Source organism: Varroa destructor, unplaced genomic scaffold (assembly GCF_002443255.2).
Source record: "Varroa destructor unplaced genomic scaffold, Vdes_3.0 BEIS01000006.1, whole genome shotgun sequence".
Lineage (NCBI taxonomy): Eukaryota > Metazoa > Arthropoda > Arachnida > Mesostigmata > Varroidae > Varroa > Varroa destructor.
In genome coordinates, this window is record NW_019211459.1 from 5,398,329 (window position 1) to 5,411,157 (window position 12,829).

General features: G+C 44.1%; 1 protein-coding gene across 1 annotated transcript in view; it reads left to right on the forward strand.

Annotated features, from left to right (window-relative positions):
* The first annotated feature begins 339 nt into the window (after window positions 1-339).
* Window positions 340-12,829, forward strand: part of LOC111252590 (muscarinic acetylcholine receptor gar-2-like) — a 16,273-nt gene continuing 3,783 nt past the window's right edge. Inside the window, exons 1-3 of the mRNA XM_022810756.2 lie at window positions 340-3,912; window positions 7,164-9,666; window positions 12,744-12,800. Of these exons, the coding sequence (XP_022666491.2) occupies window positions 3,884-3,912; window positions 7,164-9,666; window positions 12,744-12,800 (2,589 nt within the window). The 5' untranslated portion in view covers window positions 340-3,883. The remainder of the gene's footprint in view (window positions 3,913-7,163; window positions 9,667-12,743; window positions 12,801-12,829) is intronic.

Sequence of the window (12,829 nt, forward strand, 5' to 3'; positions counted from 1 at the left end):
AGGGGTGCCACGGAGCGAGCAGATGTTTTCTCGAGAACAACGAGGGAGCAATCAGCAACAGGTGTTCAGCCGGTGGCTTCGGCAGTGGCGGTGAACGCTGTTCCAGTAGAAACTTCTGTGTTCCGCTTCTACAGCATGCAAACGTGCCGTGTGTACAATACGGCTTCGAGTTTCGACAACCAAAACGAGCCGCCAGTTACCGAATCAGCCACAGACAGCCAACAGCACTGCTTTCCCCGCGCGACGGGAAAGGGATCCATACGCCCTCGCCCGCTGCTAGCGGCCATAGTATAGTATTGCTTGTATTACTATAGCGCGCTGGGCCCCAGTTTCCCGACTTGGGCCCTGGCCATCCGTGCGCTATGCGCATTGGCACGACATCGTGAACACCAAGTTTACCGTTAAATGAGTATGTGTACGATGAGTGCGTGTTATCCTCGTGGGTGTACTGTGAGTTTTTCTAGGTATAGTAAAGGCCGTTAGTGATAATGCTGGCTTGACTTGTTCGCGCCGAAAACGTCAATTCAATGGGGGCCCATGATTTTACGTCTACCATCCGTTATCGACCTCTAACACATCGGCATTTTACTACCTATCTCGTCGTTGTACGATTTTTCGCGTGGTTTGTTTTCTTCGATGAATAATTAACGCCAACCAACTTTGACGGTGACAACGCAAAAGGGCTTGCTGCTATTCTTTGCTAGTATTTGATAATTCGAATGATTTCAGGGAACCATCCAGCCCAACTAGAATTTTTAGCCTTATAACTTGCAGCAGTTGATTCCATCACGAAGCTTTTTCTCCTTCTTATGATAGAGCTATAATATTAGTAATACGTAACATCATCGGTGGCAGGGTGACAATATATAATTTGTCAGAGGCAGTTAAAGAGCGATTGCAGTAGAATATGTCGATGCCAGTACTTGACAAAACGTAGCGACGGCAGCAGCACATGCTACAACCTCAACCACTTCGACAACAACGAATATTCAATGGATTGCTCGTAACTGGATGATATACAATCTAATGCCGTGATGAACTTCAGAAAATTATCGTTAAAGGGCTATTACTGATGATTTACTGGGCTACTACCTACTGTTTTAATGGAACTAATTCGGTATCGTGTTTTTTAGCTGATTCAACGAAGACATTTGCAGGGAGTTGGTTGTCGAGAGCGACAGACGATGTTGAATATGTCGCATGATCACAGCAACGACAAGTGTCAACGAAATTGTCGGCAAAAGAGAACTGGCCGAACACGACCTTTGTCCTACAAACAACTGTGCCGGTACCATTCATTATCAGTCTGTTTCTGTGTATTTCCCTCGATCTATTTGTGACTACCGATACAAGCTGGCAACAGCGATAAAGACAAATCGTTCTCGAAACTCCATAATCGCGAAATTTTCCATCAGCTAATAGAGCGACAGAAAAAAAAAAGGAATCCAGATAACGCGGCTTACAGTCTAGGAAAAAAGTGAATTAGTTTTTCATTTTGGTACCTCTTTTCTACTGCTAACTGTATGACTGGCTGTTACGTGACGTGACATGACATTTCGTGCTTGTATCCATCGTTGGCCAGCCAATACGATTTTCGGTAGCATTTGCCAACGTTAACAACGACCGAAGGTCCTTCGGGATAGGTCAGGTTGTTCGGAAAGGAATTCCCATTATAAGGGAGCTTAAATATACAACTGACGGTGTCCCCATCTCTCTAGGTGTCCGTGTGTCAGCCGGCTGCTCCAGAAAGCAGGGAGCCTGCCCGACACCTATCTTTATCGGCATAGCCTGCTTTTTGGCAACGGCCTGCTTGGACAGACGATGGATCGATGCGGCTAAAGGGAGCGATTTCCTCGAAAAATAGGATTACTTGTGAACTAAATTATCACCTCCATTACTCCACGTGCCATCCGCACCATCGCCGCCAGGAAAATCAGTCGGAAACGGTGGCAAGTGCGTTTACCTCTCTCCCCAATCCCAGTTTCAGGAGTAGCGGGCCTGCCAGGTTCCAACGCTCTTCCTCCTTCACCAGTAGCCCAAATTCTTTTTAGCACACACCACTAGTGGACGGCTACTCCTCTGACGCTCTCCAAAAGCCCGAGTCTTTACTTACCCAAAGATAGACACAGAGAGATCGCAAGCTAATCGGAGGGTCAAACAACGTTAGTGACCGTGGTAAGTGCCTGATTACGAGAGACAGCGACGGATCGGAGTATTCTGCGGGAGCCTGTATTGCGAAGCTTTTATGAGCTACAGCATCTCTCTCCACCCCACATGAGACAAAAGTCGACAGAAGTACAATATTCCAAATCGAAAACACCACCAAACAAATAGTGTTTCCTTCGAGGGGCCAACAAAAAAAGTTAGAACGAAATGGGTCTCACTGGTCCCTTGCAACGATGACTTTCTGGGTCGACTTAAATCTGTGCCTCAATAATACAGGGCTCGACGCATATCAAGTACCTTTTCGTACCAACGAATAGACCCAGAAACAACTCTTTAAAGCATTTTAAGCAGCACGTGTGGTAAGGAAAGCGAGCATATCACTTATTACACTCACTAAAAAAAGGAAACATCGCTATAACTGTAACATAAGTCAACTTGTTTCAAAACTATATGTTTCAAATTATACTATATGAAAGAGCGAAAATGGTGAGGTCGTAGTGACGAAAGGGACATAGGGCAAAGGCCAAACACTTAAACTGATCTCGTTGATGTTTCTACGGAGTCTTAGGTCGACTGGATGGCGTAGTATAGCTATTTTACCCCCCCCCCCCCCTGCAATGCTGGCGTTCTTAAGGGAATAACAGCAGCGGCAGCAGCAGCAACGAATGTAAAAACCCCAATCACAACAACAACATCAACGTTCAGCTCTGGCAGCTTGAAACAGAGCAGAAGACGAAACGGTTGCTGGGCCTATGTGGCAAATGTCTCTATCTAGACGCGAGCGTGTTATGCAATTTCGTTTCAAGTGCCGAAAGAAAGCCGCAATCGACGCCAGGAGCCGGACTTCTATTCCTCACAGAGTGTCTATACTTCTTGTGGCTCGCTTCAGAAGCTCTGTCGCGTTCCTCAGGAATGACGATTCTAGAAGCACAAGTATCGGCAGGAACGCACATGTGGTATAAACAGCGGGCATACTTGTACAAGTGTTAGTTCCTTCGTCATCGCTTTCGCTATCGACATCGCCGCAACTCCCACAAGCAAACGAGGAACCCGCCTGGCTCGTTCCAGATCGGGCCGATGTAATGTAGCTCAGCATAACAGCTAAGGAGTTCCTACTACAGGATAGCTACACAAAGGCAGGCGCAAGACATCTATCTGCCGGGCTGCGAACGCACCGTCTCGAATGCACCAACGGCCGCGGCCAAAGAAAGCTCGTTGCAGAAAGAAGCTGTTGCAATCAGCCGTGCTCATTTATAGCAGCGGCTATTAATACGTTGCCGGGAAGCAGTTCTGCGGGCTAGTGCTAAAGCGACCAGGTTTGCCTTACCCGGCCACTCGCGACTGCCACTAAACGGTACCCTAATGTTCTCGTACGGTTTGCCCGCGTCTTCCGTGTACCTCCGGCTGCCACCTCAGCCACTTGTAAACCCGCTACCGCAGTCGCTACTATTGCTACTGCTGTTGTGTCACTCTTTTTACCATCGCCTACAGCTACCAGATGCGCGCCCGTCGACGCGACTTTTTGACGCAGCGAATGCCTGCCTTTTCGGCATCATTGCACCAGGGCAAACGATGTTGTCGCACTGACATCAAAACCCTTTCGAACGATACGGTACCGAGGCAGCTAAGGTGAAATTAATAAGCGCGCGCTCCAAAACTTTACAGAACGCATGAAAAAAAGCCACAGTAAGGCTTTGGCCGTCAGGAACAAATACAAATGGTCTACCTGGAGCTACCAAGGGCTTTGTAAGTATCAACAGAAAATACACAACAAAAACGAATTGTATCCTGGATAATATCGGTCTTGACAGTCTTAAGCTGTAGTAATCATAAAAAGTTTTTGCTTGACAATTAAGCAGTATGGTAAAACAGATTCTTGCGATTTGCAAATATTACTGAGTGATCTCGCCAATTTGTCTTCGTATGTGGTTGTAGCCCCGCTATCTTACGAAGTCACCATTATTGATAGGATTAATATATTGTATTTAGGTAGGATGAAATTAAAATCACATGTTTCCACTATAGAACAACTGATTATAGGCTACTAAAATTGTCTGAGGTAGGTAGCGAAGTCAAGATAGAGCGCGACGTAAATTGTTAGAGCTGCCAACCGTAAGTGATATGATAATTTTTGAAAACTTGGGAAAAGTTATAGTCTAACCATGTTCTTACTGTAAAAGATAGGACCCGCTAAGCCCTCGACGCATTTTGCATAGGATCTTTTACCTTGTTCAGACGTTGTATATGAATGTATCTCTCTAATCAAATACTGGCCATGGGCACTTACTCGATATACGGCTATGAGCTACCCTAGCGATTTTTTAGAAATGTCCTTTGTTCTTTCGATTATATATATCTTTTTTTTTTCCTATTTCATATATATATATATATATATCAAATAGTTGTCATATTGTACTGCTACTAGGATCGTTCATACATAGACGCTCTTTATTCGCTCGTTTTTAAATCAATTTACTCTATTGTTGGATTTCAGCGGTAGAATGAGTTGATTGAACAAATCTCTTTTAAAGGCTCGCTCACATCCGCTCGAATTCCGGTCATTGTAACAATATTGAAGTCGGAGCATAAATCAGAGTGTGGTTCCGATATCCAGTAGAGTGGCCAATACTCAGATATTATTAATATACATTATGAATCATATCGATCAAAAATACAAGTCACGTCGCGTATATATCACGCCGGACACTATCTTCGGCAACTATCCAACTTGAAGCTGACAACTTTCACTGCATTAAGGGGAGGAGACGGCTTAAACGGAAGACGGTTTTCATGACTGCGTGGATCGAGCTTACTTCATCTAAATACGGTTTTCATTTGAAAACACGTATGCCATTTGGCGTTTAAAGAAAATTCTCTCAGTCTTCTAAAAAAATGTTTTTAAAACACTGAAAAACGTTTACGGCTGGCTATGAGAATAAAAGCCGTAGTAACACAATCTACTTCATGCCCGCAATGAAATGGGGGATCGTTAAATATAGCAAATAGTTGATATTTGTTGGTTTACAGGTCCTTTCCCTCCGGCTGCTAGACCGGCCTATCCGTTCCTTGTTCTTTGTATCGCTAGTTCGGTAGTAGAGTTCGGTCCCCTTTGCAACACAGAATTAGAAATTATGCAATCCACTCACCCCCTTAAAAAGAGTATTTATTTGCTTCATCTATGACCGTCATATAAGTTTATGTCCTATAAGCAAGTTGAACTCTTCCATAAAAAGATCGGTTTTTTCTTATTGTTTTATGGGTCCTTACACTAAAAACAAATGTGTCTCTCTTTCCAGTCGATTCACAGGGTGATGAGTTGTTCTTGTGCCGAATGACCATTACAAAGATAACTAGGCTCTGTCCAATGGCGCATGGTTTTATTCATTATTGAGAGGAAAAAAGACAACAAGTCAATAGGATAGAAGCTAGAATAGAATAGAATAGAATCACTTATTTGCCATAATGCATAAAGGTTGGAAACATGACGACAGTGTCTTGTGTCGGACCTGTTTGCTTTCAGTGTGCTCCCTCGTAAAACAGACGAGGTTCGGACGATTCTATGAAAAGTGTACGTTTCCCTGGCCTATATGTATAACTATTTCTATGGAGAATGAATGTCTCACATTCGTACTAAAGCTATACGTTTAAAAACATTAAATCTCTGACAGTCTGACACCGCCAGCCATCTTTTTGCCATGTGTTGTTACTCAGCGTTAGCCAAACGTTCTAGCGAGCTATATCGATGTCGAACGGCGCAGCATCGTCAAAAATTATCTACTTCGCGAAGCGCTACATTCAATGGCTATTTGTGCGACAAAAATATGGCGGCAGAGACCTTACCTTGAATTTTTACACTGTTATAACTAGGATGTTTCTATTTGACTTTAGGCACTGGTAAATGTGGCGTATCGACAGTTCAGAGCTACCTCAAAAAGGGACGCTCACACCTGATCGCCTATACTTAGATGTGACTGCTGGAAAAAACGTCAGGTCTCCATTACAGCTTCAACATATATTTCAAACAGTGAACGTGACTTAATATGCGGAAAAACCGTGAGGTTATTGCATGCGGTTGACAAAATGATTAATATGGTAAGCTTCGGTTTCCACTTTTGACCCGTGCGGCCATCTTTGCAAATGGTATTTATATAGAGCCTCTTCTTGCACATAGCGTTCTCGTTCTAGGAACTTTATAAAGATAGCGATAAAAACTCGTGACCTATGCTACTTTTCGTTTTACGGAAACACAAGTGTGCCCTTATTCAAAAAGCTCACGCGTTTGAGCGCTCAAGTAGCAGCCACGCTTCGATAGAGTAACATATATAACGATTTACCAATGTTAAACCTCAATAAACAAGCGAAAAAAGTGCAAATCAATAGCAAATGAGAAACGCCCATTATTTGTCTCCATTGGCCACTATTCGGTCCGGTCATAATTCTATTAAAACGTTGAATCTTCAGGTACTCCACACTTGACGGTAAAATTACAAATGAGAAAACAAGAAAAAGCATGACCTAGTTGCAATTTGTGCGTATGCCCTGACAGACAGCTCACCGTGAAACCTATTTTAAGGACAACATCGGTACAGCCATTGGTAGGTGCACATTGCTTTTACAAACAGTCGATCCTTCCAATCCGTGAAAGGCAAATGTGCTAGTTCAGTGGTCCTAGCTCAGCAATTAGAAGATGCACAGTAGGAGTGTTGAAATAAATCGGTAGCATATTGACAATTAATTACCGTCAATTTGAGCTACCGCATACAAGAGATAAGTAGAAATTGTATATACTATATCGTATAGCATAAACATGAACATAGGCGACAATACTCTGCGATGCAGAATGGTATACGACAATAATTGGCGTTTTCTTTACAGAGAGTTAGTAGATTTGCCAATTGGTAGTCGACTGATTGAAGAAGCTAGGCGTGCCTCATTTGCAATGGTACGCCTTTTGTTCTAACTAGAATATGCGTTATTTTTTCCTATGTGCTCACCAGGCTGATGTTATGGAATTATACGTGGAACACAACAGTACGCGGCTATAATATTCATATGGAATCGACAAAAAAGACCTCGCCAGACAACTGGTTTCACCAGGGCCTTTCGCGGTTTGAGAGGTGGTTGAGGGTCACTTCTAGCATACGAGACCCTCCTGATCGCCGTAACATCAGCAGCACATTCGTAGCGCCCTACGTTTCAAAGAACACGTCAAAAACAACACATGCGACCTCTGCAGTAGAATCGAACTCTCTGTCCGCGATGAGTGTCTCCTCAAGCACAATCAGCCTATTTGATGCACTGAGCGTCACCAACGAATCGATCTCGTGGAACGGGTACCCACAGCCGAGTCTTGATGACGTTATGTCGAGCGCATCGCAACATGTACCGATGACCGATTTAGCCTTAGGCCCGCTTGATATCCTCAACTCAAGTTTTAGAAAACCATGCGACGTTTCATGGAATCTCTCTTCTTCATTATGCGGGCCCTCGACATCGATCGCTTGGAATAACTCCGCGCCTGAGGTGCCTGAGTGGGCCTTGCCATTCCCGCTATGGCAAACTGTATTAATTGCAGGCTTAATCGGGGTCTGCATCCTGTTGACGGTCGCTGGCAACATTCTCGTGCTGACAGCATTTTTTGTCGAACGGACAATTCGTCAACCATCAAACTATTTCATTATATCATTAGCCGCGTCCGATCTGCTCATCGGTGTTGTATCAATGCCATTCTTCGCGCTATATGTTCTTAATGGCCGGTGGGATTTTGGACCAATTTTCTGCGACTTATGGCTAGCGACCGATCATACAGTGTGTCTCGTATCAATCTACACCGTGCTTCTAATCACAATAGACCGATATTGTTCAGTAAAAATTCCAGCCAAATACCGCAGCTGGCGGACGCGCTATAAGGTTATCTGGATGGTGGCAATTACGTGGGTGGTACCATTCCTTGTGTTCTTCATATCAATACTCGGCTGGGAGCACTTCATTGGCTACCGTGACCTCGACGATGGGGAATGTGCTGTACAGTTTCTCAAGGATCCCGTATTCAATACGTCGTTAATATTTGGCTACTTCTATTGTACGATGATCGTGCTGTTCATCTTGTATGGAGGCATTTACAAGACGGCCAGTGATATGCAGCGCCGCAGTGCGGAGAAACAACGCAAAATGCAATCCATAGTTTCTCTAGGCAGAGGCCAAGCCGGTGCTAGCCCGTGCGTGGCTATTACCGACACTTTTTGCGGGTCGGGAGGCAAGGACATCCAAGTAACTAGGGAAGGCCACATCGGGCCTCGCGGAATTCAAGGGGTCGGAGGAGGATCTGATCTCAGCGGACGTATTGGTGGTGCAGGTAGCTGTGCGAGCACTATAGCTTCGGTTGATTCGTCAACGCTGTGTACATCACAAATTCGGCCGACCGGAAGCACTCAAATGCCCTTCGAGCGAAAAGAAACCTCGGAGCAGGATCGCTCATCGAGTCCAGGCTTTGAGTCCGACGAAGAGGATGAGTCGCAGGATGAGGTGAATAAGAAACGAGAAGCAAAGCCTAAAACTCCTAAGCCTCTTCAGCCCAGCAAGACGAAATGCTTCAGGAAGGACAGCAGGATGTCGATTGTAGATGTGATGCGCCTAGCACCACCAACGTTTGCTACGAAAGAAGCTTCAGAGCTGGCAACCATCGGAAGCCTGCCTGGTCTCAGCTTCGGCTTTAGGGCCAAGGGCCAGCATCAGCCGCAACCACATGCGAACGCCTCGGCCGACAAACCGAAGCCACCGAATTCGCTGAACATCAACAAATTGCTCGTTATTCGAGAAGTGGCATCTGACATATCGGATATTTCGAGCTCAGTCCGTCGCCTCGGCGCGGACAGCACGACCTCAGTATTGCCGCCAACGGTGGAAAAGAACCCGCCACAAACAGCTGTGCAGTTCACGTCTGATCACGCAGCAAGCCCCAAGTTGGAAGCCAAGGCTAGGCAGGGCGAAGGTCTACCTTCACCAAAACATAGCGAACAGCAGCTGGAAGAAAAAAATGAGGTGGGCCTGAGCCAGAACAGACCGGAGCAGGATGATCTGCCGTGTACCAGCATCAGTGTTCCCCTTGACAACAGTAACCAATTGCCGTCAACGCCAATCAGCTTAAATTGCAACACCTCTGGAGGGAGGCCAACGCATTCCATTCTTGTAGCAAGTACTGCCAAGGACAGTAGTGGCAGTAACAAGGATAGTACGAAGGACAAGGCCAAAGGTTTAGCTAGTTCGACCACAATAACGGCAAATAACTCTAATTACAAAACCCCTCTAGCCGCTAGGAATTCGACGGATTGCACTCGTAGCGGCAGTAGGGTAGCTCCCGCAGATATTGCGATCGTAGTTGACCCATCTAGTTCAGGCAACCAACAGGCGCAGGTCAGCGGTATGCATCTTACGGTACCCGACTCAACGATGTTAACCAAGAACCCACTCGTCAAAGGCGACAGCTCCAAGTCCAACAAGGTATATAATTATGATATTACTTTTTCGAGACTATGTGCGTGCATACCCTTAACAAAATAAATTTATAATTATGTGTCGTGCTTGAATGATATCGTGGTTTGGACTAAATGAAAGGCGAGAAATTAGGGACAATCGACGAAAAGCAAACTACTCCATGACTAGAAATAGATACACAATTAATTAATTGATGTTCTTAAGAGCCATTGAACTTTACTGAGCTATAAAATTAAACTATACTATCACACTATAAAACTAGCATCGCCTTCCTTATTCCCTACCTCTTAAAATTCACCATCTTCCTTAGATGTAAAGGTTCCTACCAATGTCCTGCTACCCTGTTCGAGATAACATCAAAGAACGTTTCAAAGTATAGAGTGAAATTAGGTCGACACATTGCTGATAACATATGGTAGGGAAATTCAGGGCACGTTTTCAGTGACTGAGTTACAGCTCTATGTGTACCAACTGTGTATATACTACTACATAGGAGGTCCCAAGTAGATCAGTATCCCCGAAGCAAATGTTGTCGCCTTGAAGTGACGAAATGTTTACGATAACAAAGAAAGCGATGCTAAAATTAAACGTTTATGCACAGTATCCCCTGTGCGCTAAAAATATTGTACTCGAAAAAAGTATTAATTAGTTTAACATTGGACCGCTACGAATATTTGAATGTTACAAATGGCAAGTCCTGTTCTTTACCTCCGCCCCGCCCCCCTCTTCCTCCCCCATTTCCATCCCAGTAGTATTTCCCATAGCGTCGACGGTTCGACAAATTGGCAAATGGCAAACTAGACGACGGCCAGCACCTACTTAGATTTCGGTATTTACGGATAAACATTCCGAAATACAAGCATACCACCAGTGCGTCCCTATTACCGTACTGGCATCGTTTAGGCCATTTTTCCTCGTTTCGCTGCGCGCTCAGGGCGTTAGCTGGCAAAGGCAGCGTTGATCGATATCTGTGAGCAAGATGAAATAGTGTTATGTAATAGAATTACGCTGTAGTTAGCTTTTCGCTGCTCTGCTGTTTGCAGATCTCACGTAAATAGGCGAGATGACTTTAGGCGTAAGGGGAAATCGATACGTTAATATTCAAATGTCCCATTTGCTGAAAATTAACCAAACGATGGCTGAAACAGCCGTTCTCATGCGCCTAATTATCGAAACGCTTTCTGGCCCAGGGGCATTGCGCTATGTGCGTGACAAGCAGAAAACGTTGAATTCAATTATATTTTTCATTGCTGACTTCGCATTACTACATTGACTAAAAATGCCATTTCATGGTTTATTGCCAACGAAGTCTCTACTATTGACTATGAACCTTTTTTTTTTCTAGTTAAACGACTTGAGCTATTTTGCCTGTAATCTCGCTCGTTACTATTTCTTCACAGTAACTTAAGTACCCATCCGGTTATATACAGGTGAGCGTGTCAAATATATTCCTTTGCCTAAGTAAAACTGCATTTGGATTACGAAGCTGCCAGTGTAGCTTGGATCTGATACCGAAATGAACGGATCGTCACTTTGTTTTCCTGTTATCGTTTAATACTTACAAAGGAAGTTTTTCTCTTTAAACACACTTACAACTTTCATGTATAATAATATATAATAAACCCAAATAATAACCCCGTATATAACTGTATAGCAGAAAAAACAGGAGACCTGCAAAGGCTCGTCCAGTGTCCGAACGCCGTATCTTAATTCCTCTCAAATGCAAAACAGAAGTTTGCATATATGCAGTGTTTTGGTGCATACTTGATACCTCAGAGAGTATCCAGTCAGTTTGGTAATTTAAACGCTAGTTTCAACAGACGTTACGTTAAGGTTCATCGGGAAATAGATGTAGCATATTACTATTTACCTTGGTCCTACTAACTTCTATAGAAACTACTAGGCTAGATTTTTCAGTACGCTTTATTCAAACTTACTCTTGGGACAGCTTTCTGATGAAGACTTGAAACAGACTTCTTCTGATCACTTTCTTCCCTCATGCGAAAGACAAAACATTTCTTCCAACCCTAGCGACGTTCCCCGAAAGCGACGTGAATCAAATTATCAGTAACATTTTCATCAGTCTTTTCGCTCTGATTGAGTTGACCTAAAATATCTAAGACTGAGGTAAAGTGGACTTTCAGCACGGAATGACGATGAGAGCAGTGAAACGCACAAAAGTCAGTACTAAGATTTGCGACCTTCTCTTTCTGCCTCTACGCCCTTCGTTTTCAACTCCTTTTGTGTGTAGATATGCATACTTCATTTTAATTACTTTGAGCTTCAGGTAGAGCAAGCAGCTCGATAGGAGATGAACTTGTCTATGATTCATTCATTAAAACTACAACTGTAAATCACGAGAAATGTCCGCACGCCGAAAATGTGTTTCATATTTTTCTAATAGAGTCCCAAAAATAGTCGATAATGGCAGCTTCTGCAATAAAATATCAAGCCACAAGTTAAACCGAAAAAGCGCGCGCTAACAGGATCAGATCTATCGCATTTTATGGCTGCTAATTGATTCAGACGATTCTTTATGCCAGTCCCGAACCAGAATGTTAAACAATGTCATCTACGAAATCAATTTATAAAATTGTATGTAGAACCAGTGAACATATTGTTGATCCGCTTGCAACCTTTACTTCGTCAATCGGTACGAAACGAAAACGTCGTAGAGTGCTAAAGACGACGTCCAATTAATATCCCAACCAAAAAGTATAACTTTCAAGTTCGATCACGAATAGTATTCGACTGTCAAGCGGGAAATATAAATAAAGGCTATAGAACTGCAATCTGTCCATATTGTTACTACGTTTCCGGCTGCGTACCAAGCCAATCATCGAGACATAGCGATGTCCGTTTACCCTAAAGCCCTTCCATAAGATACACTCAACAGAAAATATTATTTGTAATTAAGAGATCGCCGACTAGAACAGATTTGCATAGGCTAACAGTCCCAGAGAATTATGCAGGACAGGTCACTGGAAAATTTCAAGGAACTAACCGCCGGAATTCCTATACGCTATTTCAACCATGAACCCGTGCGATACTGCTTGAACAATTCTCTTATCTCGATTCTTCAGGATGGTGACGCTGAATGGTACGACGGCGGCGGCGGCGGCGGCGGCGGCGGCGGCGGCGGCGGCGGCGGCGGCGGCGGCGGCGGCGG